This window comes from Cyprinodon tularosa, unplaced genomic scaffold (genome assembly GCF_016077235.1).
Source record: "Cyprinodon tularosa strain WSP-4 unplaced genomic scaffold, ASM1607723v1 ctg230, whole genome shotgun sequence".
Lineage (NCBI taxonomy): Eukaryota > Metazoa > Chordata > Actinopteri > Cyprinodontiformes > Cyprinodontidae > Cyprinodon > Cyprinodon tularosa.
The window spans coordinates 1589548-1614419 of NW_024038862.1; the positions used below are offsets into that span (position 1 = coordinate 1589548).

At 39.0% G+C, this 24872-nt stretch overlaps 1 protein-coding gene across 6 annotated transcripts in view; it reads right to left on the reverse strand.

The window, feature by feature from the left end:
- The window catches only part of fhod3a (formin homology 2 domain containing 3a), a 100637-nt gene that overhangs the window by 12251 nt on the left and 63514 nt on the right, over window positions 1-24872 (reverse strand). For 2 of the 6 annotated variants that reach the window (XM_038286820.1, XM_038286819.1), the window contains exons 9-22: window positions 24057-24200; window positions 23701-23936; window positions 21524-21628; window positions 20890-21303; window positions 19338-19394; window positions 18953-19087; window positions 15485-15535; window positions 11064-11281; window positions 8220-8531; window positions 7444-8129; window positions 6984-7124; window positions 2215-2373; window positions 1934-2116; window positions 61-180 (exon numbers count right to left, since the gene is read on the reverse strand). In XM_038286820.1, the coding sequence (XP_038142748.1) occupies window positions 61-180; window positions 1934-2116; window positions 2215-2373; window positions 6984-7124; window positions 7444-8129; window positions 8220-8531; window positions 11064-11281; window positions 15485-15535; window positions 18953-19087; window positions 19338-19394; window positions 20890-21303; window positions 21524-21628; window positions 23701-23936; window positions 24057-24200 (2961 nt within the window). The remainder of the gene's footprint in view (window positions 1-60; window positions 181-1933; window positions 2117-2214; window positions 2374-6983; window positions 7125-7443; window positions 8130-8219; window positions 8532-11063; window positions 11282-15484; window positions 15536-18952; window positions 19088-19337; window positions 19395-20889; window positions 21304-21523; window positions 21629-23700; window positions 23937-24056; window positions 24201-24872) is intronic. The other 4 variants (XM_038286821.1, XM_038286822.1, XM_038286823.1 and 1 more) reach the window with 4 other exon arrangements.

The window sequence follows — 24872 nt, forward strand, 5'->3', positions numbered from 1 at the left end:
AATCACACAGTGAAAAAAAAAAAAAAAAAAAAAAATGCATTTTGCCAGCAGATGACTCACATTGACGCCATTGAGGAAATTTCCAATAGAGAGCAGAGTAGAGAGGATGTATCTGAGAGTTTTATTCTTCACCAGCTGCTCCATTCCCTCCTTCAGATCCTGGAGTGGCTCTGCGACTTCCTGTCAGGAGTCCAATATATCAACAGTTGAGCTTAATGTGTTTTTATCAGTCCGCTGCAAACAGGTGCAACCTGCCACAAATCATCTGCCCTTCTTTAAGGTCATGAGAGGATGCTGAAAGGTTGTTCGTTCGCTGTAAAATCTGCTTCCTATTAGTTAAACCTGCTGTTGTTCTAAGCAGCAGCAGCAGCCTGTGAGCCTGTGTTTGTTTTCCCTGGACGGTACGCTGCTCTAAATAAAACCTTCCGGCAGCTAAACTGTTTCATACCGCAGGGTCAAGCAGGGAACGTCGCTCCAACAGATATGCTGTTACGTTTTGTACCTTTTAAGAAGAGATGAAAAAGGGCAAGCATCCCGCTGACAGCTGTTAAATTCACATGTGTCTCTTTCTCATGGATCTGGCTTTGAACTTTTCCTCCTGGATGCATTTTAGCCGGAATAATCGGCGTGCATGTAAAGATGAAGGCAGGGTGCTGCTAATAAACGGGCCTATTCTGTCATGATGTAACTATTCTGATGCTCTACGGATGTTTTTGCCTCTTCCATGCTGTGCACCTTCTCAAAAACGTTCACATCAGACTTCAGTTAGAGAAGCTTTATCATCTGATGGCAGTCTTTGAAATTTTTAATCAGTTTTTCCTCACATACGCTGCCTTGCTAAAGTATTCACACCCTTTTTGAGCACATTGGCACCGTTCTGTGAATTGTGGGCATGCTGTCCCAACTGCGAAACGTAGCATAGAGGAATATAGGTGGTGTTTTTTTTTTTTCTGTGGGATACTTTTAATCAGCTGATCACAGAAAAGCTGTTTATATTTGGTGAAAAAGATGGCACTAAATACCTGACAATACTGGAAGAAATCCTGATGCAATAGAATGGTTTGGAATATTGTATACTGATCTACAAAAACTGATCAGTCAATATCCAGATGTAAATAAAGTTGAGAATTCAAAGCAAGTCTTAAAGTTGCTGTTTGCATATAATCAATGTCTAATCTGACTGAGCTTAAAAACCTCAGTCCATGCAGACAGCGGTACAGATTAGGTCAAAATTATTATGGCATGATTTGTATAAAAGTTACATAGAACCATTTTTTCATTCAACATTTTTCATACAAAAATGTATGAAAATGGAAAAAAAATGATTTCCCTTTTTTTGTTTGTTTTAATATAGTGTGCACTGTGCAGGAGGTTAAACAAATATCATGTTTCCATTGCTGTAAAATTGTGCATAATAAAAAAAAATGTTAAAAATAAATTTTAAGATTTCTGTCAACGAAGATTTGCGTCATAGCATGCAACACGTTTCAGCACAACGCCATGTCAGGCAAAAATCTGATTACTTTATTGTATTTTCTATAATTTCATCAATGCAACAAAACCTAAACATTTAGAATTGTAATGGAATTTAAACTTAAAGCACCAAATATCGTACAGAAGACCAGTGGCATCATGTGACATTTGCTCCAGGATAAACATTTAATCATAAATTCTTATTATATATTTAAACGCACATAGTGCTTTTTTATAGTGGGCCAATATTTTTTGAGTCCGTGTTGCCATATAAGGCTTATATAAGACTTTTACATTTTTGCAGCTCAAGAAAGATTTGTTTTTGGGGCTTTTGGTCCAATATGGCTCTTTAAGCAGTTTGGGTTGTGACCCCTGTTCTAACGTATGTAACTGGGGTAAGAGGAAGAAACAACAATGAACATTTTACCTGCCTACTGTAATACTTTATTATCAGACTAACCTTCTCTGTTGCTTCATAGTCCATCTTGAAGGCCCAGAGCTGGAGCCGGGCAGAGAGCTCGCTGATGGAGGACAGAGTGAGGAGGAACTGCTCTGCAGAGCCTAGAGGGACATCTGGATTGGCCAGCTGGGCTTCCTGGATCTTCTGCTTCTCTTCCTCTGTGGGAATCATTGTCAGGAGTTTCTGTAGGAGAAGCGATACTTCGATTGGTCAGAGGGTGTTTTTTTTCCCCTTCTTTTTATGTAAGTTTAGCTTTTTTTTAAATCATCCTTAGTTCTCACCTCTATCCCCTCCTTATTGAGCGCATACTCATCGAAGTTCAGGATGGCTGTTTTGATGGTGCGGGGCGGAGGCAGGACGGTGAGGCCGATGTTGATGGCGTTGCTTCTCTTTGAATCCAGAACGATGATCTCCTGGCGTTTGCCATCTGCTGCCGTTTTCTTAAAGAAGGAAAGATTCACAAAGGGTCAGTTTCTGTCCTTCCCCCATCCGTTTCTGCTTCCTCTCTCACTGTGGTCCACTTAATAGGCCTGTAAGGATTCAACAAGTCTTTATTGCTGAGCAGCTGCAGAGGCTATATGGGTACTGGAAGCAGGAAATACCGTGCGAGACTAGGTTTATGTGAGCGTTTGCATCAATTTATAGGCATTTGCATGACCATGTATGACCTTTACCAGTGCTGGAGAAGCTTAAGCTGCATTGTAATTACATTGTAACTCTACATTACTGTGTGTTATGGGACGGTCAAAAGTATGCTGGTAATTAATAATATAATGAATCATAGGTTTAAATTCTTTTACTTATCATTTTATTGATTACTCAGGGTGATATGATAGAGCACATAACCAATTACAGACTTAGACAGATTTATTTTGTCATTTTGTATACAAGAGTGCATACAAAAATAAATTTAGTTTAAAACAGCTCTAGACAATTTCATTTTTTTGAAATGCAGCCTTGAAAACAGCAATAAATACAAAAAAGTTATATAAACATGACTGTATATTTACAGTTCTAACATTAGTTTTTTTTTTTTTTTACAAAATTACATGATGATAACTAGAATATTGAAAAAACGTTTGAATTGATGTAACATTTCTTTCTCATTAAATACAAACAAGCTCAGTCATTATCTAAGATTATCTTCTTCAACGCACTGTAGTAAGTTGCAGAGAAACTACATGATTATCTAGTATAATACTGGCTGCATATTTGGCCACTGTCTGTACAGCTCATTCATTTTTGTATAAGATTTTTTCATTGTATGTGTGCAGATAGTAGTTATGCTTTAAGTTGAACTTGAAGGTGTTTATTCTATAAAAGAATAGAATAGAATAGAAAAGAATAGAAAATCCATCTATTGTTTCACAATGGGGAAATTCTGGTGTCTACTGCAGAAAATTATACAAAAAAAGGGGGTCACACAAATGTGGACCTTAGCAAAGTGTATAAAAATAACACAGTAGTGAAGAGTTAAAAAACAGCAAAGGTGTCAAGTGACAAAGTACAAAAACTTCATTATTAAGAAGAATATTTGGCTACCCATACTTTATTAGAGTAGTTATTTTTTAAAAACATTTTACTTGTAATCCTTACTTTTTTTTTTGCACTTTTCTCTATTTTGTTTTCATTTAAGCTAATTTTCATTATGACTTGATGGTATAAAAAAAAAATAAAAACCATCAAAATAATTTGTTTCATCCATACAATAAATTTCTTTCCGTTAGACTTCTTGCATACCAAAATAAATCATTTTTCAAGATGATGCAAAGTTAAGTTTGACATTGTTCTCATTGGTTAAAACTAAGAAAATTAAGTATAGTGCAGTAAAGCGATGTCCTTAACATTTTTTCCTGCATTAGTGCATTTTCCTGCAAGTGTTTTTAAAAAGTAGGATTTTTACTTTTACTTGAGTAAAAAACATTGGTACTTTCGACACCTCTGTGTAAAATCCTTCTTGGTCATTAACATTTTAGCACAGATATTGGCATCCCAAGAGTTTCCAGTTCACTGCCTCTTTGCCCTCAGGGGTTCTTCAGATGCTCTTTAACATCCTCAGCAGCTGTATCCATTAAAGAAAGCAACCTTTGCCCCTTGGTTTTATGAGCACCGACTGCATAAAAGGCTCATGTTTTATAGTTAAATTAAATAACTAAATGTGTACCCAACTTTAGGATTTGGAACAAAGATAATTGCCAAACTTCTACAAGAAGATGATCAATCCACTTTTTTATGTTTTAAATGAATGGGAAAAAATAGAAGGAACAAAAGGACAACAACGATTGCTTGCATTCTTGCAATTCCTTGCATCATTCATGTCATTCTGCCTGGTGGATTCTATGGATATATAGCATGAGACAAAATAGATAAATAAAACAGGATTTTTTAAAGTTTATATTAAAACATAGTTTTCAGGAAAACTATGAAGCGCTATCGTAGAATGCTATACAGAGACTTAAGGCTCTAGAGCTGCAGGTTGCAGACTCCTGGGCCATGATTTACCCAGAATTATACCAAAGACTGTTACTGTAGTTATAAACATAATTTTTTCTTTATCCTTATTGAAAGACACTTGCCCACATTTGAGTAGGGGTGTGCTCAAAAAGTTAATCTTACAATTTCAACCTTATATGGATTAAAGAAAGTCCTGAATTTAATTAGTGGCTTTGCAGCTTTTTCTCCGCTGCCATTAGACGGTTGAATTGTTGAAAAAACTCAAAATCAGGTCACAAAACGAGACTTTGCATCAAACCAATAATGTAATACCTAATCGAACTCAACTCAAATGTTTTCTTTTGCATTTTTGCATTATATTGATGTATTTTTGCACTGCTCTGAACTTCCACATCAATGCCTTTTTTGCACCATGTCTCTCCTACACTGTTTACATTTGATCACTGCTGCACTTTATGAATGGAAATGTTCCTTTTCACTGCTAAGCTGCTGCTCATTCACTATCTGAAAGCTGTAAAAATGAAATCTTGTTTCGTATAAACTCTGTGTGTACAAACTGAAAATGAAGTTTGCTCTGCGTTCTTCGGTGGGGCAGTGGTTAGCACACACAACCCACGTATGGAGGCCTGTAGTCCTCGACGCGGCCGACCCGGGTTAGAATCCGGCCTGTGGTCCTTTGTCGCATCTCTACCCCTCTCTCATTTACCCTTTCCTGTCAGCCTACTGTCCAAAAAAAATAAGCCACTAGTGCCATAAACCCCCCCAAAAAGTTTGTGTAAGTCTGTTGGATCATTATAATATCTCCAAAGAAAGAAAAGTGTAACTGCATTGTTTGACGCCCCAGTAAATACTGGGCTTGTTCTGATCCGATCCACGTATCGGATCGGACGCCGATATTGGCAAAAGAATGCGTATCGGCAAAGAATGTAAAAATGCCGATCCAGACTGCCGATCCAGTTTTAAAAAAAACATCCGGTCCGTATTTTCCAGTTTCGCCGATTGAAACGATCCATTCCACTATTTTGCGCCAGTGTTCCCCGAATCCGGTCCGCATTTTCCAGAACACCTTCAACACACCCACAGGTCTTTTTGGGTCTGTCTCCCAGCCTAACCATTAAAATAGGTGAATTGGAAGATAGCGGGGAAAATGTCAGCCGTGTGGGATTATTTTATCCTGCACGATGTGTAGATGGAGACTAGGTGTGGAGGAGATTGGGGAGTATAAGGCATTTTTGTGTAATAGTTCACTGTTATTTGCACTGATTTTTTTTTAAGCAGTGTCTTTTTTCAAGAGTAGAGTCGTGATTCTAAGTTAATAGAATATTTTCCACTCTTGTCTGTTTTGCATTTTTATTAAAACTTACAGTAATACTTGCACCTTTAACTGTTTACGCTTTTACTGCTCACTGTGCAATTTCAGATTGTTATTCATAATTTTGTCCAGTTTGTGTTTATCTCTTAATAACCAGGTAAGTTTGTTGTTACCAATCATTGTGTTTTATTCAATCTCACCTAATTCTGCTGGCTAGATGTTATCAAGAGTACTAAAACCCTTTTCAACATGAGTCTTACAACTAAGGCTAAATACTTTAACTTAAATTTAAATACATGCTTGAATAGGCTGGTATCGGCCAGTATTGGTATCGGATCGGAAGTCCAAAAACAATATCGGATCGGATCGGAAGTGCAAAAACCTGGATCGGGACATCTCTAGTAAATACCATAATGGTTAGAGTATTTAACATGATTTTAAATATTTATCTGTTATTTTTATATAATCTGTTGCACATTTCATATAGGATTAAAAGTTAAATAAAGTGCAAAAAGAATAGTAGTCAACTAAACTCTCTTGGTGCTTGAGAGGCAAAAAAAAATGTTTTTTTGTGCTCCAGTAGTCCAATAAAGTGGTTTCTGTGTATTTCTTTTAACCAGTTCAGCACACTAGCTATAAACCCCCATCATACTTATCACATTATAGAGCAGAGCCCTGAGCCGATCGGGCTTAAACCTAAATTGCAGGTTCTGAAGCGAAGGCTCAGAAGTTCAGAGGGTGAGAGTCCTGGCTTTTGCTCTACATCTTTGAACCCCAGACGTTCCTTATTTAACGACTTTGTGAGAATTACAAAGGGATCAAAACCTTCTCTGTGTGATCAGGATCAAACACTTCAAACCTCATTTAACCTCAGAAGATGAAACATAGAAGAAATGAATGTAGAAAGTGTCTCCTGTGTGTTATTTCTGTTTTAAAACAGTTGAACCACCTCATAAAAACTATATGTAGAGTCCTCATGTTTAATCCGCCATATTTACTAACAATAGTGTAGGTCTCATTTTTCAGTCAATGTCAGGGCACCCAGTCGTACAAAACCGGACATTTACGGGGATTTTTAAAGTATTTTATGGGTTGGAAGGTTAAAAAAAAAGTTTTATTTTAAAAACCAAAGTCTTTGATTCTTCTCAATTTGACCGACCGAATGATGAGAACGTAACACTTTAAGCAGACTTATCTTAATTAAGCAGGAAGATGCCAAAATGTAAAACAAACTGGACACAAAAGCTGACTCATAAGGTCAATATTCTGTGTTTTTTTTTTTACCTTTGTTACTGATATTTCCTTTGATTTGGATTCAAACAGGTGTTCCAGTTTGGCTGTATCCAACTTTACTGGTTCCACTTTGGACCAGAAGGAGTCTCCGCTCCATTTTTGGTCCCGGTATTGAGAGTCTATTGGACGCACCTGAGGACAAACAATGAACATGAATCGGACTAAAGAATAAAAAAAAGCAGAGCAGAATGTGGGAAAAGCTATAAAGAAGAAAACAGGATTTATTTCATGTAAGCAGGTCTGCTGGTCGATTTTTCTGCTGGTTAAATTCAGGGATATGCCGTTTCTTAGGCTAATAACGGTAATTCTTACAATCGGATTTTTAAAAATATATTATTTTATGAAAAATTTTCTCTTGCAGTCACAGTTTCATGATGCCTAAGTTTTTTGTTCACATCAGAAAGGCCAAAATAAGAAAAAAATCAGCATGTTAGAACTTCTTCTGTCTCACCTCGCTCCAGAAGAGCCTGATTGTCTTCTTCTTTTTGTTAAAGAGGGGGGGTTCTGAAGGAGGGGGCGCTGTTGGCGGAGTGGGAAAGGAAGGAGGAGGAGGGGGCCTGAAAATACCAATTAAAGGAGGAGGTGGAGGGCAGCAACCCAGAATGGGTGGCGGTGGAGGGAAGCGTGGGATGAAGGGTGGAGGAGGAGGTGGAGGAGGGAGGTCGCCGCACCCCCCCATCAGAACGGCGTCCAAAATGTCCTTGTCGTCGTCTTCCGTCAGGTCGGTGAAGTTGATGTCCCTGATGCGTAGCTCCCGGGGACAGGACAGGAGCTGGTCCCAGATGGAGTCCGATTCCTTTTTGGGAGGGGGAGGAGGGGGCTCGTTGGCCGGGTCGTCCAGAGGAGCCTGGGACGAGCCGAGGTCTTTGACCAGATCTCCAAACCGCTCGGCCAGAGGACGGATACTCCTCCGATGCTCGGATTTGTCCTCCTTATTGTTCTCCTCCGGGTGGTCCTCCTGATTGGTCTCCCTGTCCTCCTCCTCTCCCTCTCCCTTCTCCTTTGCCCTCTCCACATCCTCCTCTTCCTCCTCCTCAGCGCTGGGCTTTGTGCTCTGAGAGTACAGCATGTCCAGCATGAAGAGTTTACTATCGAGGAGTTTATTGCAATTTTCATTCACTTCTCCCTCCTTAAAGCCTGAAAAAGAAAGTAACAGTTTTAAAAGTTTGAACTTTTTATTATTTCTTATTATTTTAAGGATATTTTTACAGGCTACCTTATACCTACCATTCTCGGTGCTCCCTCTCTCCTCTCTCTCCAAGGTGCTGCTGGCAGAGGAGATGCTGGAGGCCGAGCAGTTGTCCTTCTCGTTTACCTCCTCATTTTGTCGCTCCTTGTCACTAAGGATGCCAGTATCCTCCTCCTCTCTCTGTTGCTCCGCTTCGTGCTCAGGCTCCTTCACAGCTTCCTCCTTGTCCTCTGCTACTTCCTCCTGCTCGTCTTTGTTCTCCTCTTCTTTCTGCTCTTCCACTTCCTCTGCTGCAGCTTTTGCCTGTTTCTCTTCTGTTTCTACACTTGCACTGGAGATGTCAGCTACTCCTGCATTAAGGAAATAGAACTTTTAATGAGTACAGTTTCTCATATAGCTTTCAATAGCGTTTTAAAGATTAGAAATATTTGAGGTGCGTCTCAAAAAACCACGGCCTGCTATTTAAAGCCAGTTCTGAATGGTCGCCTCATTTATCCGTTCAGAAAAACAAAAATACGCCGCCATGGCGTAATGTAAACAATACTGCCAGGGCACAAAGCAGGGTTGTTGCGGGAGCACGATATGAGCAGGAAATAAGGAGCTGGGTTCCTGTTTACATCGCGTCCCGCCCGTGTACACAGTACACAGGAGTAAATCAGCTGCACAGTCGGCGCAGTGATGCAGGCAGGTTTTAGAAAAACACGGCAGCGAGAGGCCTCAGACTCTCGCCTCTGTGACCTACAGTTCCTCGGCTCGTTGCTTCGCTTGTGCTCCCAAAACAAGGCAGTTTTTTTCTTGCATGAGATGTTGGGGCATCAGTCTTTCAAAAGGTTCTTTCAAAAAGGAAAGTGACCCTTGCACACAGATCCTACCTGTCATTCAAAACCCCTTCCAACCCCCCATTTCCTCTCCCTTCCTTTACTGCATTCACAATCTCTCTTCTTTTCTCCTCCACGGCACACAGCAGCATGATAGGAGAGTTTTTTGGTTAGGACCGACTGCTCAGGGCCAAACAGATGTTTGGGGATTGAACAGATGATCCTCTGGTTTTCATTATAGCTTTGAAACCTATTAAGACACAAAGATACTGTAAAACAAGCTAAAGCTATGATAACCAACCAACACTGACATATGGAGCCAATGGGCAATGAAGGTAACATGTTACAGTGATTTCTTGAAGGGGCAACAGATGGCTTCTGGTTGACATTATGACTCAATTTATCAACATTTGAACAATGGCTGCAACTACTTCAGTTTTCTTTCTTTTGTTTTTGCTGCATTTTGCACCATATTTATTTAGCATTGCACGGAACTTTTTCATATTAATGCACTTTTGCAAACTGGTTTTCTTGTACATTGTTACATTTAGATCACTGCTCCAAGGTTTATCTTACTCCAACTGCGATATCATTACACTGCTCTAAGCTTTATGCAATGAAATTTAGTTTCTTTATACACTCTGTGCATTCAAATTGTCAATAAAGTTTGTCTAAGTCTTACTAACGATTATTTTGCTAATCGATTAATCTGTTGATTATTTTTTCGATTAATCGCTAAATAATCGGAAAGCAAAAAGTTCCTTAGAGAAGATTGCAGAAGAAAAAATGCAAAATACTGTTGTTGTTTTTTTTTTTTTATATAATTACTGATCTAAGTGGGTCGCTCTATCATCTAGTTTCATGTTTTGCAGTCCTTATTCCCCAGTTAACGATTAATCGATTACTGAATTAGTTGACGATTATTTAGATAATTGATTAATCACAAATAGCCTTATTAATTGTTTCAGCCGTACTGTGAACATAAACATGTATAAGGTTTCCTCCTGTCTGTAACATAATAACATTAGCTTATCGTCTTAGCTAAGTAGCAAACTTGTTAGTTTTAAAAATAGTTTTCAACTAGCTAAATGATGATAGCTAGTTTTTTCCTCATCTCACATTAAATGCTAATTATATACAGAAAAGCTATATATGTATATATTTTTTTCTTTTTTCTTTTTATCTTTCCCTCGTGGATTATTAAAGTATTTCTGATTCTGATATGTAAAGATAAAATGATGAGTAAGGAGTGGAAACCACATGGATTCTTAAATGTTTGGTTATTTTTAACTGGTTTACTTTTCACCATTTGAGAGCCAGATGCCACCTGGAGAAGACAATTTCTTAACCCATATTAGAAGTATTTTAATCAACCCAAACTGGCTCAATAAGAAAAATGAACTTGAGACCTGCATAAACTAAATAAACAGCTGATTAATGAGCAACATCCACATGAAATCAGGTGTATTTCACCGCATATTTAATGCAGTTTAATGACTAGATTTATGAAGTATGACAATGCATATTTAACCATTAATTTTACAAAATTTAAAGGGGAGATTTAGGCTCTCTATTATTCAACGAGAAATCGTCTCACTAATTTCTATTACTGTAAAAATTATAAACAAATGCTGCTCATAACATTAACTAAATGTACAATAGAGATTTATGGATGAAATGTGAAACCTTTACTCAGCTGACGTAACTTGGTTTATTGGTGAGGCAGACAGCTTTATAAGACCTGACAACTTTCAAGTTTGCCCACATTATTTTTAGTTTAACCCAATAAAGTAAATGTGATGAATGGAAGGTGACCATTTTGTTTCAGAACCATGACTCTCCATGTTATTCTTGACTGAAAATTCTCTCTTTCATCAGCTCAGATAAGTTTCCCTTTAGACAGCTGACTTCAGAAATAAATCGGCCAGGGTTTCCTGGCATTTAACTCAAATAGTTTTGAACTGCAAGAAGAATCTGATGGTTCACAAGCACTGGTCAACCAGGACATACCATCAATATCAAAAATACGACCAGTTGACTCTGTTAAAATGCAAATCTTCCTACCAGCATCAATGGGGGTGCCGGCAGTGGATGATGTCTCATGTTCCAGATCAGCCTCTGCTTCCTCCTGGGAAGCGAAAGATGATGGCGTGCTGCTACGTGATGATGATGGCCAAGCTTCTGAGGGTTCAAAGGGCAGGCTGAGGTCAGGGCGAGTCCTCGAAACCCGAACGCGGTCTCTGTCGTACTCCTCCGCTGCCAGACGCTCTACGTTCTTATACCTGAGGCCGAGCAAGAGATGCATTGTCAATATTGGTCACTGCAAAGCTGGTGAAAGCAAAACCACTTGTTTCCAATTTCTCTCAGGGAAGTTAAATTGATTATCAAACAATACGATGAATATACAATGTTTAAATTCTGAAAAGGACAAAAGTCTCGCCACAGCTCCAATTCCTCTGCAACACACGAGTAAACCTCCTCTGCCATCCCGATTTAAGCAACTTATCTTTCAGCATCCATCCTGTTAGCCTTAAAGCTTTGAAACAAGTTAATTGGAAATAAAGGAACAACTAAAGAGAAAATTGAGAGTTAAAGACCTGTTTAAAATCAGCTACCTTCCCTCCTTTTCCCATTTTTCCTTCTTTCCTTCCACTCCTGCCCGGACCACAGAGCTTCCCAATTCAACCTGCCGGCCAGCGAGGAAATTTAGGGCACCGAGTCAAACCTCTCTCTCTCTTTGAGCCTTTCTTCTTTCTCTAACCCCTCCTCTTTCCCACCACACTGTGAATGTGTGCAGCTTCTGTTGAGGCTTCATTAGCATCAGGACACTCTAGATGTCTGAAGAAACCAGACACGAATGCTCTTCTGTGTATCGGGTTGCCTATATGCATAGGATTAAGCATCAACTGCAGCTAGAGGCAGCCAAGTGTGTATTGTCGGCTTCATCGCACTGTATGGACACACAGGCAGACTCACACATGAGCAGAATGGATGTTTGTGAAAACACACCGCTCCTGCTGTGAGAGCTGATTGGGAGCTAATCCCTCCTTCAAAACCGAGCATTGTTTGTCTGCAGGATTTTTCTAGACCAATTAAAGCATATACTGTTGTTACAATTTGCTCATGTTTATCAAAGCTTAAAAACTGAAGTGGTGCATCAAACAAAAAACAAATAAATGAATGAAAATTGCAACATTATAGACATTCTGCACAGAAAACTAGGCCTTCTACATCTTTATCAAAGCCTCTTCATGCCTTTCGAGAGCCACATTTCTTTCATGGTGTTTTTTCCAGAATCTGTTGATGTATTGATACTTATTTAAAGGCTATATCACAGGATTTCTCTAAATGTTTTGCAAACCCTCAGCAGCAGGAGCTGTTGCTCCCTCACCATATTTTCTACAATGATCGTAAGCTTTGTTTATGCTTGATACGTCCACAAAGGGACATTTTTAACTAGGCAGACAGATAAGCATGGAAATCATGGCGAGCAAGCACCAGCTCAAAACGATGTCATTTTGCTGTGCGGACGCTTGAAGCATAAACCAAGCTTAGGGTCTGGTATTTGTTTAAAAAGTAATAAATGACGAGGGAACATACAGAGGAAACTCAAAACAACTGGCAACATGCACATATCTGGCAACCCATTTAGTGTCTAAAAAATATCATGGTAGCTAGATTACCTTCTGGTGTAGAAAAATTACAATCAGACTGCACATGTTTATCTTCAATGGAAAGATAAACTAAAGAATATGAGGGTCAGGCTGAACTTTGCCATGGAAATTGTATTGAAAGATTAGTATAAAAGTTTATTTCTATAAAATCAGAAAAGAATAAAATATATAAATCAAATACAGCATTCAGAAGAGGCATAGAAGAGGAAGTAACATGGTTGGGGATGCTTTGTTGCAGAAGGACCTGACCAGCTTACTATAATAGACTTCAACCTCAAAAGGTATTTAAAGCTACAGTGTGTAATTTTCAGCGACATCTAACGTCCAGACTGCAGACCGCAGCAACATGAACATCTCCCCCCCACCGCTTCTCCCCCCCAACAGTACGGCGAGCGTTACGGGACAAAATGTCTTCCACGACGTCCGAATCAGTTCATCTCTCTCAACTTGCCGTAGTTACTTTCGAGCGTAATGGGCGATCTCGCAATCGCTAGTTTGTTGGCTCTGCGCTGCTGTAGCGCAAAGATGTCTGCCTCCATGGCTGCGAGACCCGCTCCTATGTAATTATAAATGACGAATTCTAAGGCAACACAAATATTAAGGTTCAGAGGCTGAGCTCGTAGATGATGATAAATAACATAGTTATGTATAATATATTACATTTCTGACTGTATATCCCTGTAATTATTACACACTGTAGCTTTAAGGAAAATATGAGAGAATTTGTTTAAAAAAGAAGCAGGATTAGCTTAAATCTTGAGAAATTGAGATAATGTGGGTTGACTTGAAATAAGCTCTGCTTGGAAGAAAACGTCTCTCTCATAACTCAGATAACATTAAGAACTTTTTTTAGCCAATGCCAAATATTAGTAGGAAGAGTTTTACTTAAGAAATGAAAAAAAGCTAGTTAATGACATGTAAACCTTTCTTTAAAAATAACTTGAGTGTTGTTTAATAAAAAGATTTTATGTAAAATAGTTTAACTATTTTGTAGTGTGTCGTTCAACTAACATAAAGGCATGCCCTGAGAGATTGTCAGGCTCGGCATATGGTAGAAAACATGTTAATAAATTTATGAGGTGAGGGGAAAAACCAAGGTTGTATGTCAAGTTCCCACTCTCCCCCTTTAAAATGATTTTAACCATAAGGTAGAGTCGTCCTCTGGGCAAAGTACGCCTGGTTTAGCCTTTAAACCTTCCAATGCTCTGAGGAATGTTTCATGTTTTTTCTGTCAACTACATGTAAATAATCTAGTAATGATTATACGTTTCTTGAAGTCGCACCAAAAAGTGGAAACTACCCTTTAGTTTATACCTACAAATAAAAAAAAGACCATGAAGGAGAGAAGCAGTCTGCAGTAAAACAAAGCACAAAAAGAATAAGATTGTTAGTTGCGTGGCTAATTTAGTTAAACATAAATGAAATGTTGATTTTATAAAATTGATTCAATACTGATCTTTAGAGGCTTTCTGATTAGTTTGTTTCCTTTTTAACTTGTCACTGCGTTTTACATTAACTGCTCATTTATTAGTGGTGATCACAGCTCACTGTGTCTTTGCTCAGCCCAGAAGACATGTGTCAGCCTTTTTTGAAAAGAAGCTGTGTGTGAGTTGGAGAAAACCAAACACAAACCAACCCCCAAGTGCTGGAGCCACTGACGAGTTGACAAGTCATCACTCTAGTTTGAATAAAAACTTCCCAACAAGTGACCCCAAGCCTGGGGGGTAACCTCCCAGCACAGGGCCTTCTGTGTTCTGGGGGGGTTCTGGGAATTTGCGACAAGCCACAGAGGGGAGAGATGAGGAGCATTTGCATATTCAATGATCCCACAAATCTAAAGAGACAATCGTTTGGCATCTAACTGATGGCAGAACGTTTTTCCTCTGTTTCCTCATGCCTTTGCTTCGTCCTTTCCTTTTATTACAAATAACTGCCTTATAAACATTCCCTCTTTAAATTACTCCTTCCCTTTTGCCATTTTCTCCTTCATTAATCTTTTAGATTTTCCCTTAATTTATTGTTCATATCCTTATTTCCTTCCCTACCCGTAACCTTTCCCACTTCCCTTAACTTATTTTTTTTTGTTTACTTTTCTATCTTCTGCATTTGGTTTCCTTTTATCGACCTCTTCCCTACCATTCCTCCTTGTCTCCTCCATGTGGTTTTGTCTTTTAATTTGACTCCAGCAATGAGTGCAGTTTGAATATGTAAAACATGTACAAACCTTTTTTGAAATAAAATCCAATATGAGCAAAATATACACGACAGGGATATTAGGAAAGACAAAAAAGTGCACTTTAATAATAAAAATTGCACCTAATTTCATCATAAGAGTAATATTCTGTGTACTTAAAATTAAAAGAAATATTAATGTGATGAACTGCTGAAAATGGGGTTAAACAATTAGATGTAGCTTTTAAACAGTTAACTTTCTAATAAAGTCCCCAAAAAATGGGACTGACCTTTTTTACCCCTTTTTTCTGAATCATTTGCTTCCTGATTCCCGTCTGCACACAGATTTATAAGCCTCATGAAAATTCTTTCCGTGTGTAAAGAGAGGAGTGGTGCATGACATGTGCATTTGGGATGAAGAGCTCAACAAATCTATGGATCGAATTTTCTCAAGGTAGCCAAAACAATCAGTCCATTAAAAGGGAGGAGAATCAAGAAAAGAGGCAAACTCAGATCTCACTAACCCTTCCATAAGGCAATGACAGCTAATTTAACCTGAAAACAATTATACCATTACTATGTTTTCCAAAGAACTTCCCAGTGGGTTCAGATGTTTTGATTTAGTGTTTAGGCACTTACCGCTCCTCCCTCGCAAGCCTGGCCTCCTCCATTTTATCCACATAGTCACGGCTGGGGGAGACAAACAAACAGAAAGTTTCAAAAGATAACGACCATGTTCAGTTCCACCACTTAGATGATCAAAATACATGCAGTAAAGAAATTTCAACCCATGTCTTCTGACATAAACCAGTTATCTATTTTTTAACTCATATAGGGATTGTATTTTATGAGGTCCCAGAAGAAATAGGACATAAATGACCCCTGAAGGAAGTCAGAGGTTGCAGAGCAGTCCTAAGTTTACAACCCAATATGGCTGCTATAGAACATATGGAAGACGTGAAAAGTGCAGGTATAAACTTTTTATTTTCACTTCTGAACTTTTCTTTTCCTTCTTAGATTATTTTCTAGTGGCCTTTATTTTTCTATTTTTCGAAAGTAGGCAAACAAAAACCAGAGGTGTCAAGTAACAAAGTACAAATACTTTGTTACTGTACTTAAGTACACTTTTTAGGTATCTGTACTTTACTCCATTCCTTTTTTTCCTTCCTACTCATTACATTTTCACACAATTATCTGTACTTTCTATTCCTTACATTTTCAAAACAAACGTTACTCGTTACTCTTGGCTTCGGTTTAATGCAGAGGTCACGGATTAGCGGACTGCTGAAATGTTATGCTGAAAAGTGCATCCCTGCAGAGATATGCATCCGCAGTTGCAGAATCGCACCTCGCTCTGTACAACTGCGACCATCGGTGAGGAAAACGGATTAAAATATGACCAATGGAGCTACTTGTTGTTATGTTAATGATATAAAAACTTTTAAATGTGATGCATTCATGGGCGTCACATAGCTATGGTGCATTCAGGAGCATAGGACATTTCATATATACAAGGAAAGAGGCATAAACGGAACAGAACTTAACTCATATAATAATGTATTTATTCAGAAACAGTGTGGGCTTTCTCACAATACCGAATGCTCTATAATTGTATTTCTGTTGTTTTTTGATTATGCACATCTTCTAGCTTTTTATTTTCTAAAAAATCTATCATTTACAGCAGCAAATTATCAAAGTTTTTCAAAAGCCTGTTTAAAAGCTCCAAATGAGGCTTCAGATCAGACAGCGATAATTACGCAGTTTTACAGGCAGAATTAGCATTTGCTGACCCTTGTCCTTTAACTACTGATGGATACAGGAATACAAGTGTCAACTCCTCTGAGATAGCACTGGATGCAATTTTCGGCAATTTCTATTTTTTATTTATTTTTTTATTCAATGTAAAGCATGATTGTATAAATACCTAATTTTATTTCAGTGTTAAATTCTGTTTAAAGTAACGGATTATAATAAAAAATGTCTCAGGACCTTTACTGGTTGATGATTTTCTTTATTCGGACCCCAATGATTTTTAATTGGTTACCCCTGGTTTAATGTTACTAAATATTTATTTCTCGTCATGTGCGCCATCCAATGCAGATCATGGCGCCATCCACATCTAGTGAAAACTAGTGTAATTGGATGAGTCATATAACGCAAACACTCATTGGTCAGCTAAAGGAAATAATCAGAAGCAAGCAGGTGTTCTTCAAACCTCAAACGTGAATTGTCTATGCCATGCTACAATGTCGGATTCAGAAAAAGATGTTGAAATCTCAAAGAATTTTTCTGAAATAGTCGAAAAATTGAGCTTTCAATTCATTTAGCGGCATCTGGCTGTTTTCTTTAAAGGTTACTTTATACTTTATACAGATGATAACTTAAAGAAGTGTTTAAAAAATTTGTAAAAAAAAAACATTTTAATTATAAAAAATGTAACTGTAATTAGTTTAAAATGGATTCAGGAATGATTTTTTTTGTCCTTTTTGGGCCGATTGTTCAATTGTGCAAGAATTTTTCGATCAGGCTGACTTTGAGCCTGATCGTGCATCGTGAGTGTACAGGAGGTAACAAGCGGCAATCAGCCTCTCACGACCACATCCCGATCAGGAATCGTAAGGTTGGAAAAAAATCAAACATTTTTGAAAATCAGTCGACCGTCGTGGAAAAAATCGCTCAGTGGGAATGTTTAAACAAGAAAGCTTCTTCTTCTTCCTCCTCTCAGTTGTAAACACAGAAGCATGGCGGGGGTGCGAGTGAAATGTCATTCTGTCTGTAAAATTGTCAGACCATAGTAGCCACGTTTGCTCAGCCATGTCTTTGTCCAAATACGTCATCGCCTTTTCTTTTTAGGGCTTTCAGCACAAAAATGCACTAATTGCAAAAGCAGCGCTTTTCACTCTAGTGAGCTTCATATCCATCTTCTAGTCATTTAGCTTCCAGATAGACAAGTCCTAGCCCTGAGTCAGACGTGGTTTTTAGACATACAGTGTGAGCAGATAGATCACATCAGAGCGTCGGGCAGCACAAAAATCGTAAGCTGTGAACTCACACTGTACGACGAAACCCTGCGGATTGAAAAAAATCGTACATTATATGCCTGACCTAAGTAGAAATGGTTTTGTAGACCAACACAAGATGTGTGTCAAGCAACGCCTCTCTAGCTCCTTCCTCCACTCCAGCTATGACCCCTCCCTGCCTCCCTCCTTATATGCAGAAATTTGCAATGGAAAAATGCCTCAACTTTCAGAGGAGCATGTCAAAGGAAGAAGAAACTGTCTCTCCCTAACCTAATAAGACTGTTTAAATCCACAAGATGTGCTTTCCACCATTTTGCTCCTACACGACTACACTGCTTTCTCTGGGCAGGGAATTCATACATGCAAGTGCAAATGACCCGACTTGCAAACAGCAGACTAGAGAGCAACACTAAGAGGTGATGGATGATGTCACACTATATATTAATTTTAAAAAGATTCCTCTACTTCATCACTTCCATATTTTCTTTCTTTCCATCTAAAATAATAAATTATCACTTATTGCTCTATTAAAAGTTCCAGAGTGAACAAAGTTTTCTCCAGCTGTTTATACCATAAGATAATACTGCCTGTAGCTGCCGACTATCAGTGTGCTGGATCACAGGAGTGATAAGAACCAAACAGAGTAACAAGAAGGAATATTTCGCACAATGCTTACCAGAAAACCCTGGCTACATTTCAAAGTCTGAATTACAATAACTCCATGCCATGTGTAACACAAATGTAGGGTTTTATTACATGCCTCAAATTTCCATTTATAATTTAAAAACAAGCAAACGTATAATATAACAAATGCACTTGCTTTATGTAATAACTGTTAAGCTATTGCATTATTTCTCAAAGTTATTATGCCATGATAAATTGTTACCAGCCCATGCCTGTCAACCTTTAGATAAACTAGACTGAGCTCAATGGAAAATACATAAAAATCTCTAAACCTGCATGTGATGCTTAATGTTTTATATGATTTTTTTCTGATTAAAGCTGATTAACATCCTGTTTAATGTCCTCATACCTAAAGAAAAGAATCCTAACAATTTCCAGTGCAAAAGTGGCAACATTGCCTGACCTGTGCTTGTTCCTCTCCTCCCGCTCTATCCTCTGCAGCCTCTCTTCTCTCTCCAGACGGCGGCGCTCTCGCTCTGCAGCCAGAGACTCCTGGTGCTGTCGGTAGGAGGATGAAAGGAGTCCACTTAATGCTACCCTAAAAGCAGAAAGCAAATGCTTGTATTGGGAGAACTGCAGCCGCTATCCCACATTTATATGTTCATGTATTTTAAAAGAAGTCAACATAAATTAACAACCATGCACACATTCCTGATCACCTAACCATGTGTTGCTGCAAACACGTGAATATTTATCAACATGTTTACTCCACACTCCAGTTCACTTTTGAGCTTTTTTTCCAGGAAGTGTAATAAAATGAAGTAGATGTTGTTGAAGTTGCCCCTCACCTTGATGTTGTGGGTGTACTGGGAGTGCTGAGGGAGGAGTAGGATGTGACTCCGTTCCTAAAGGAGAAAAACAACAGTCAAAAAAGGAGGGGAACTCTAAGAGGACCCATTAGTCACCCAGTTACCTGAAACCTGATACGTTAGCCTCATGGCATGAACAGCGAGCAGTACCCTCTTAAGTAAGACTGCAGGTGCAACACATGACTGATCCTAATTAAAGACATCTGTGGAATTCATGCAATTATGAAACAGCCGTTTGTTTTATTTTGATTATTTTAAGCTTTAATCCTAATATTAAAACATATATATGGAAATCTGCAAACTTAAATATCTGCCTTGATGCTCTTCCCCCTGTAAAACGTTGCACTATTCCTCTCTTTTGTCATATAATTATATATTTCCACATGTATTCATGTCAGATATATGTTTTGCTTGCCTATATGTAGCAACTTATAAACAAAGCAAATTCCTAAAAAAAAAAACACTACTCCGCAACTAAGCTTTTTCTGATTCTGAAATGACATAATGCCTTGAAAACACGTCTGCACCGCTTGAATGTTTCCAAATTGAACCACGTTGCGGCCACAAACCTCAGTGTGTTTTCTATGAATCTATGCAGTAGAACACCAGAAAGCAGTGATGGGGAAAGGACATAAAAGATGCATGAAATGTTTTTAGTGTTTATATCTGAAAGGACACAGAAAAAAAATGAACTGCCAGCATTTACCTAAGTTTCAAACAGAATCTAATTCAATCTGGTAAAATAAAGCTGTTTTTTTTAAGGCCTTGTATAAGTGGACGCGTTAAACACTTGTTAACAGATGTTTCGACCAGACAGAATAAACTGAAACTGAAAAAAAAAGATAAATAAGGGTAATTCTGATAGAGAAGCTTACAGAGGCTGCATTAGAAAAAATGCAAGTGGTGTGAAAATGTTGTTTGTTAAAAAACTTATTATACTAAGACATCTCCCAAAGCAGAAGAGCGTAGCCAAACTCAGACACAATCAACCTTTCCCTTTTTATCCTTTCCTCATATAGAGAGAAAACTGATTGTCCCATAACTAACAAATCGGATGGTTTTGGATGTGTTGTTACACAAAGTAAAGGAAAATATCAAAGCAGAGCAGTGGCACAGAAAGAAAAGATGAAGTACTGCAAAAAGGTATGAAGGAGGCAATAAGAAGGGATTAATAGACCTGCTACTGTGATTGTGCTGAAAAAAAAAGCATAGAGCTGGAAAACCAAAGTGAGAACTGCAAATAAGTGCAGATTATCAGTCTAGAAGAGCTAAAGAGAAGTAAGGAGAGCTACATGAGGAGGGGGAAATTATAACTGGATTAGAGCCGGGGTGCAGAGCTGTGAAGGGAAGGAAGTGAAAAGAACTGGTGAAAAAAGGAAGGTGATGAGCAAGAAAAGTGGTGCTGAAAGAAATCCAAGTTGGTGGGAAAAATAAAAATACAAAAACAAGAAACGGAAGAGAAAAAAAAGTGATGGTAAGAAAAGATGAAGAAGAAGCCGGAAGTCGTGAGGAGCTCTGCTCGCCGTCTGACCTGGGAGGTGTTGCTTTTGGTGACTCTTCACTGCGTTTAGCCTGAGCAGACTGTGCCGTATCTTCGTCGAGATCATATGAGAAGAGGTGGAAGGGCGAGTGGGGCAGGTAGGGCAAACGGTCGGGGGACGGACGGGAGCTGCCGCGCAGCGGGGGGCTGACTTCCTTGGTTGCAGGGACGGTGACAGTTGACCTTTTCCTGGCCAGCAGGGTGGCTAGGACGGAAGGCTGGGACTGGGGGCTCAGGCTATGGGGCTCTGGAGGAGGGGGCTTGGGGCTCGAGGGGAGTGATGAAGATGTTTGGATTATTTCTGCCCGATTCTTCCGGTCACTGTCGCTTCTAGTCGCTTTTCTGGAGGTGATGGTGATGGACTGAAGCGTGGTCCTGTGAACAGTGGATGTAGGGCACGCAGCCCTGGAATAGAGGATTACAACGAAAGGGAAAGTCTCAGAAAACATAGCTAGAGAGATTTAAGATGGGGACATTATCACCAAAACTACCACAAAGGCTGACTAACTGTAAATCAAACACACATTTACGATAATTTCATTTACTTCATTCATGACACCCCTACACAAAAACATGAAAACTGCTCTATGTTACACTTCTATGTTGCCACCAAGTCCTAAAATACCTGGAGGTGGTCTGATAAGCCCCCTCCCTCTCATCCGAATCAGATTCAGTCACAGGAGTCTCTTCTTCCTCCTCCTCCTCTTCCTCCAGGCCACATTCCTCCTCTCTATAGAGGTCAGTGGGTGGTCCAGGAGGGAAATGCATACATGACGGAAACATTGAGGGGAGAGATTGAGGAAGAGATGATGTGATACACGAGAACGTCATGCAAACGGACATCTCAAAGGAGATTAATGAGGTGGATGCATAGAAATGATGGTTAGATGTGTTCTAATGACCTTATTGGCTTAGAGACAATGAACCAGGATGTGACAAATCATTTGATTCAGAAGGTTAGAAACAAATCTTATAGTGGGAAAACAGTTTATGATAAGAGTTTCCATTAAGATGCACATGAAGACAAGTTATGAGGAAAGGGAAGAATGAATGGAAGACTGACTGGAGACCAGTTTGGGCACTAATCTGCCACCGGATTAGCCTTGTTGCCGTCGAATTGATGCATGCAGCCACACCATCGGATCCATCTGTTTGACCAATGGGATGACCAATCGCTGAGGTTTATTTTCTCAAAGGTATTCACAGCTCTTGAACTTTTTCCATCCTTTGTCACGTTACAACTACAGACTCCAATGTAATTAATCAGCAGAAGGTAGTGGACATTTTGAAGTGTCGCAATGTCCATGTAATAATTTATGCTATAACAGCTTTCATAATCTAGAGCCTGAAATCTATACTCATTTTCTTTGCAAAATAGCTCAGACTCAGACAGATTTTATGAACATCAGTTTCTATGTCTTCCCTTACATTCCACTGGAGCGTGTGGTTATCGTCCTGCTGGAATAAAAACCTCCACCCTAATTTTCAGCAGCCTCTAGAAGGTTTTTTTTTTTTTTTTTAGCATTGCCTTATATTTAAGCTTTAACATTTTTCCCATCATCTGTGACCAACTTGTTTATTCTTGTAAAAAAAAAAAAGCTTCCCCAAAGCATTATGCTGCCACTACCATGCATTATGGGGTTCAGTTTAAGGTGGCGTTTAAGTTCATTTTAAAAAGATCTATATTTATATGTTTAGGATGTCCATCACTGTGTTAACTCTGACTGGCTGCAATGAAATTTAGATTTTGGTTTACAGCACATATTTGCAAGGCCATCTAGTGGGTTGTGGCAAACCCCAACCAGAAATATTTTTGTTTTTCCTATTAATTTTTTTTTTTTTTTTTTTGGACATCCTTCCAGAAAAGTCTGATTTGTGTTCAGTCCAGTATTTTCCTCCTGATTCTCCCTCCTCAGCTGTGCATTTTACTTTGGTGCAGAGGAGCACAACTGACTTGTTTTCTATTTGATTTGATTTCTATTTCGAAAACAAACAAAAAAAAATATGACAATAATGCTCCTTCTCTTATGAAATGTTCAATTGGTTTGTGGCAATTTATGCAGATATATCCTAGAATCCAATCAAAATACACTCAGGTTTGAAGTTTTAATGTGATAAAATGTGTAAAAGTTCAGGAGACACGAGTAATTTTGTGTATAATATTACATAATTAAGTCATAAACATAAACTCAAACACATAAGATACCAAAAAAAGAGAAAAAACACTGAAATTGATGTCATCAGGATTTTCCCTTCATTTTTTTTTTAGATCGACGTTAATCCTCGTGTGCCGAGTTTACATTTTCAAAATATTTGTGGTTTGGACCATAATCTTCTTTGGTCATGTGACTGGTTGAAAGAGGATGAATAGATGGGTGGGAGATATTTACTGAGACTGGAAAAAGGCTACAGAGGGTGAGGTGTGGCAGAGTGAAATTTGATAAACCAGCCAGAATCCCATCAGAACTGCATGTATGGAGGAAAAAGTGCACAGCACTGCAGTAACACTGCACTGGTTTAAAGGAGTGAAGACTGGGGTTAGATTCACCAGAAGAAGGAGATCCACACCGTTAATGTGGTGCTGGAGGGAAGGGGAGGACTCTGTTACGTCATCTATGTGAGGAGCAGCTGATGTGGTTCCTAGGAATGTTTGAACTTACATGGATGGAAGGAAACCTGACAGTGCTCTGGGGTGGAAAGTGGTCAAACTATCAGATCTCATCCTTGGATTCACATTTGTCTTTAAAAGACCATCTTTCACTATCTGTAACTCTTCCGCCCTCCTGTTTAGAGTGCTCTCACCTCTCGCTCAGGTCCTCTGCTCGGTGTCCGCTGAAAGGCTGGAAGCCAGCCCTCTGAGGAGATGCGGGGCTGCAGGGGGAGGCCTGTCCCGATCTCCCCAGAGAGGCCCGACGGCTCCGACGCCTCTCCAGGCCTCTATGCTTCTCCGCTCCCCCCAGGCTGATGGGTCGACGTTCCCGGCATCCTGTGGGTGGCGGCTGGCTGTCGTCATCGCCATCCTCATGTCGTAAAGTCATCTGGGAGAGAGGTTGTTGTTAAAGGAGGAGTGAAAAAAACATTCCCCTCCTCTGGATCACAGGGTTGGATCGACTGCAATACACACAGCTTAAGGCAGATGTAACTGATTTGTTTCGTACCTCATAAATGTTGAGCTGCTCCACCAAGTCCAGATCGGTGCCTTTCCTTCCCAGGTGTCTTTGGGATACCGTCTCCATGCCTTGTTCCTCCAGACTATCCACCATATCGTAGAAGGAGTCCTGGTCAGGCAGTGCAGCAAGCGTCTGGAGCAGACGAGAGCAGAAGTCACAAGATAAAAAGATATCGGAATTTCCGAACTATAGAGCGCACCTCACTATAAGCTGCGCCCACTACATAAAAAAAAATGGAAACTCTAATTTAATGCTCTTTTAATGCTCTTAGAAAAAAATGGAATGCCCTCAACAAGTACCCATGACTCTCATATATATCACAGCAAAATCCTTTGTTATCTTTACTGCCGATAGGCTATTCCTCGTTTTCCAGCCACTTTTGTTGAAATGTGGATTTTCCCATTGTCTAGCTTTTTCTTGAGCTTCTTTTCCGAACATACGGCTTTACGATGAACCGGAAATCCACGCAAATATATCGCGGTATAATATATCGGACAAAATTTTTTTCAAATAAAGAATTTTAAATGCCACAATAATCACATTTAATGATTTTTAATGCCAATTAAGGCCTTCACAACTATGTTTATTAATTCATTTCAAGTAAATAAATTAAAATAAACAATGGGGAACTAACAGGCAATTACTGGATTACTGCCGCTAATACAGGAACCAGTTCAATCAAATCCTGTGCAAACCACTCTGTGTATGAATACTTGGTAAAAGGCTGAGGATTAAAAAATCTTAACTCATTATCTTATTAGTTTTTATTACAATTGTTTAGCAAACAGTTAAACAATTCAGACC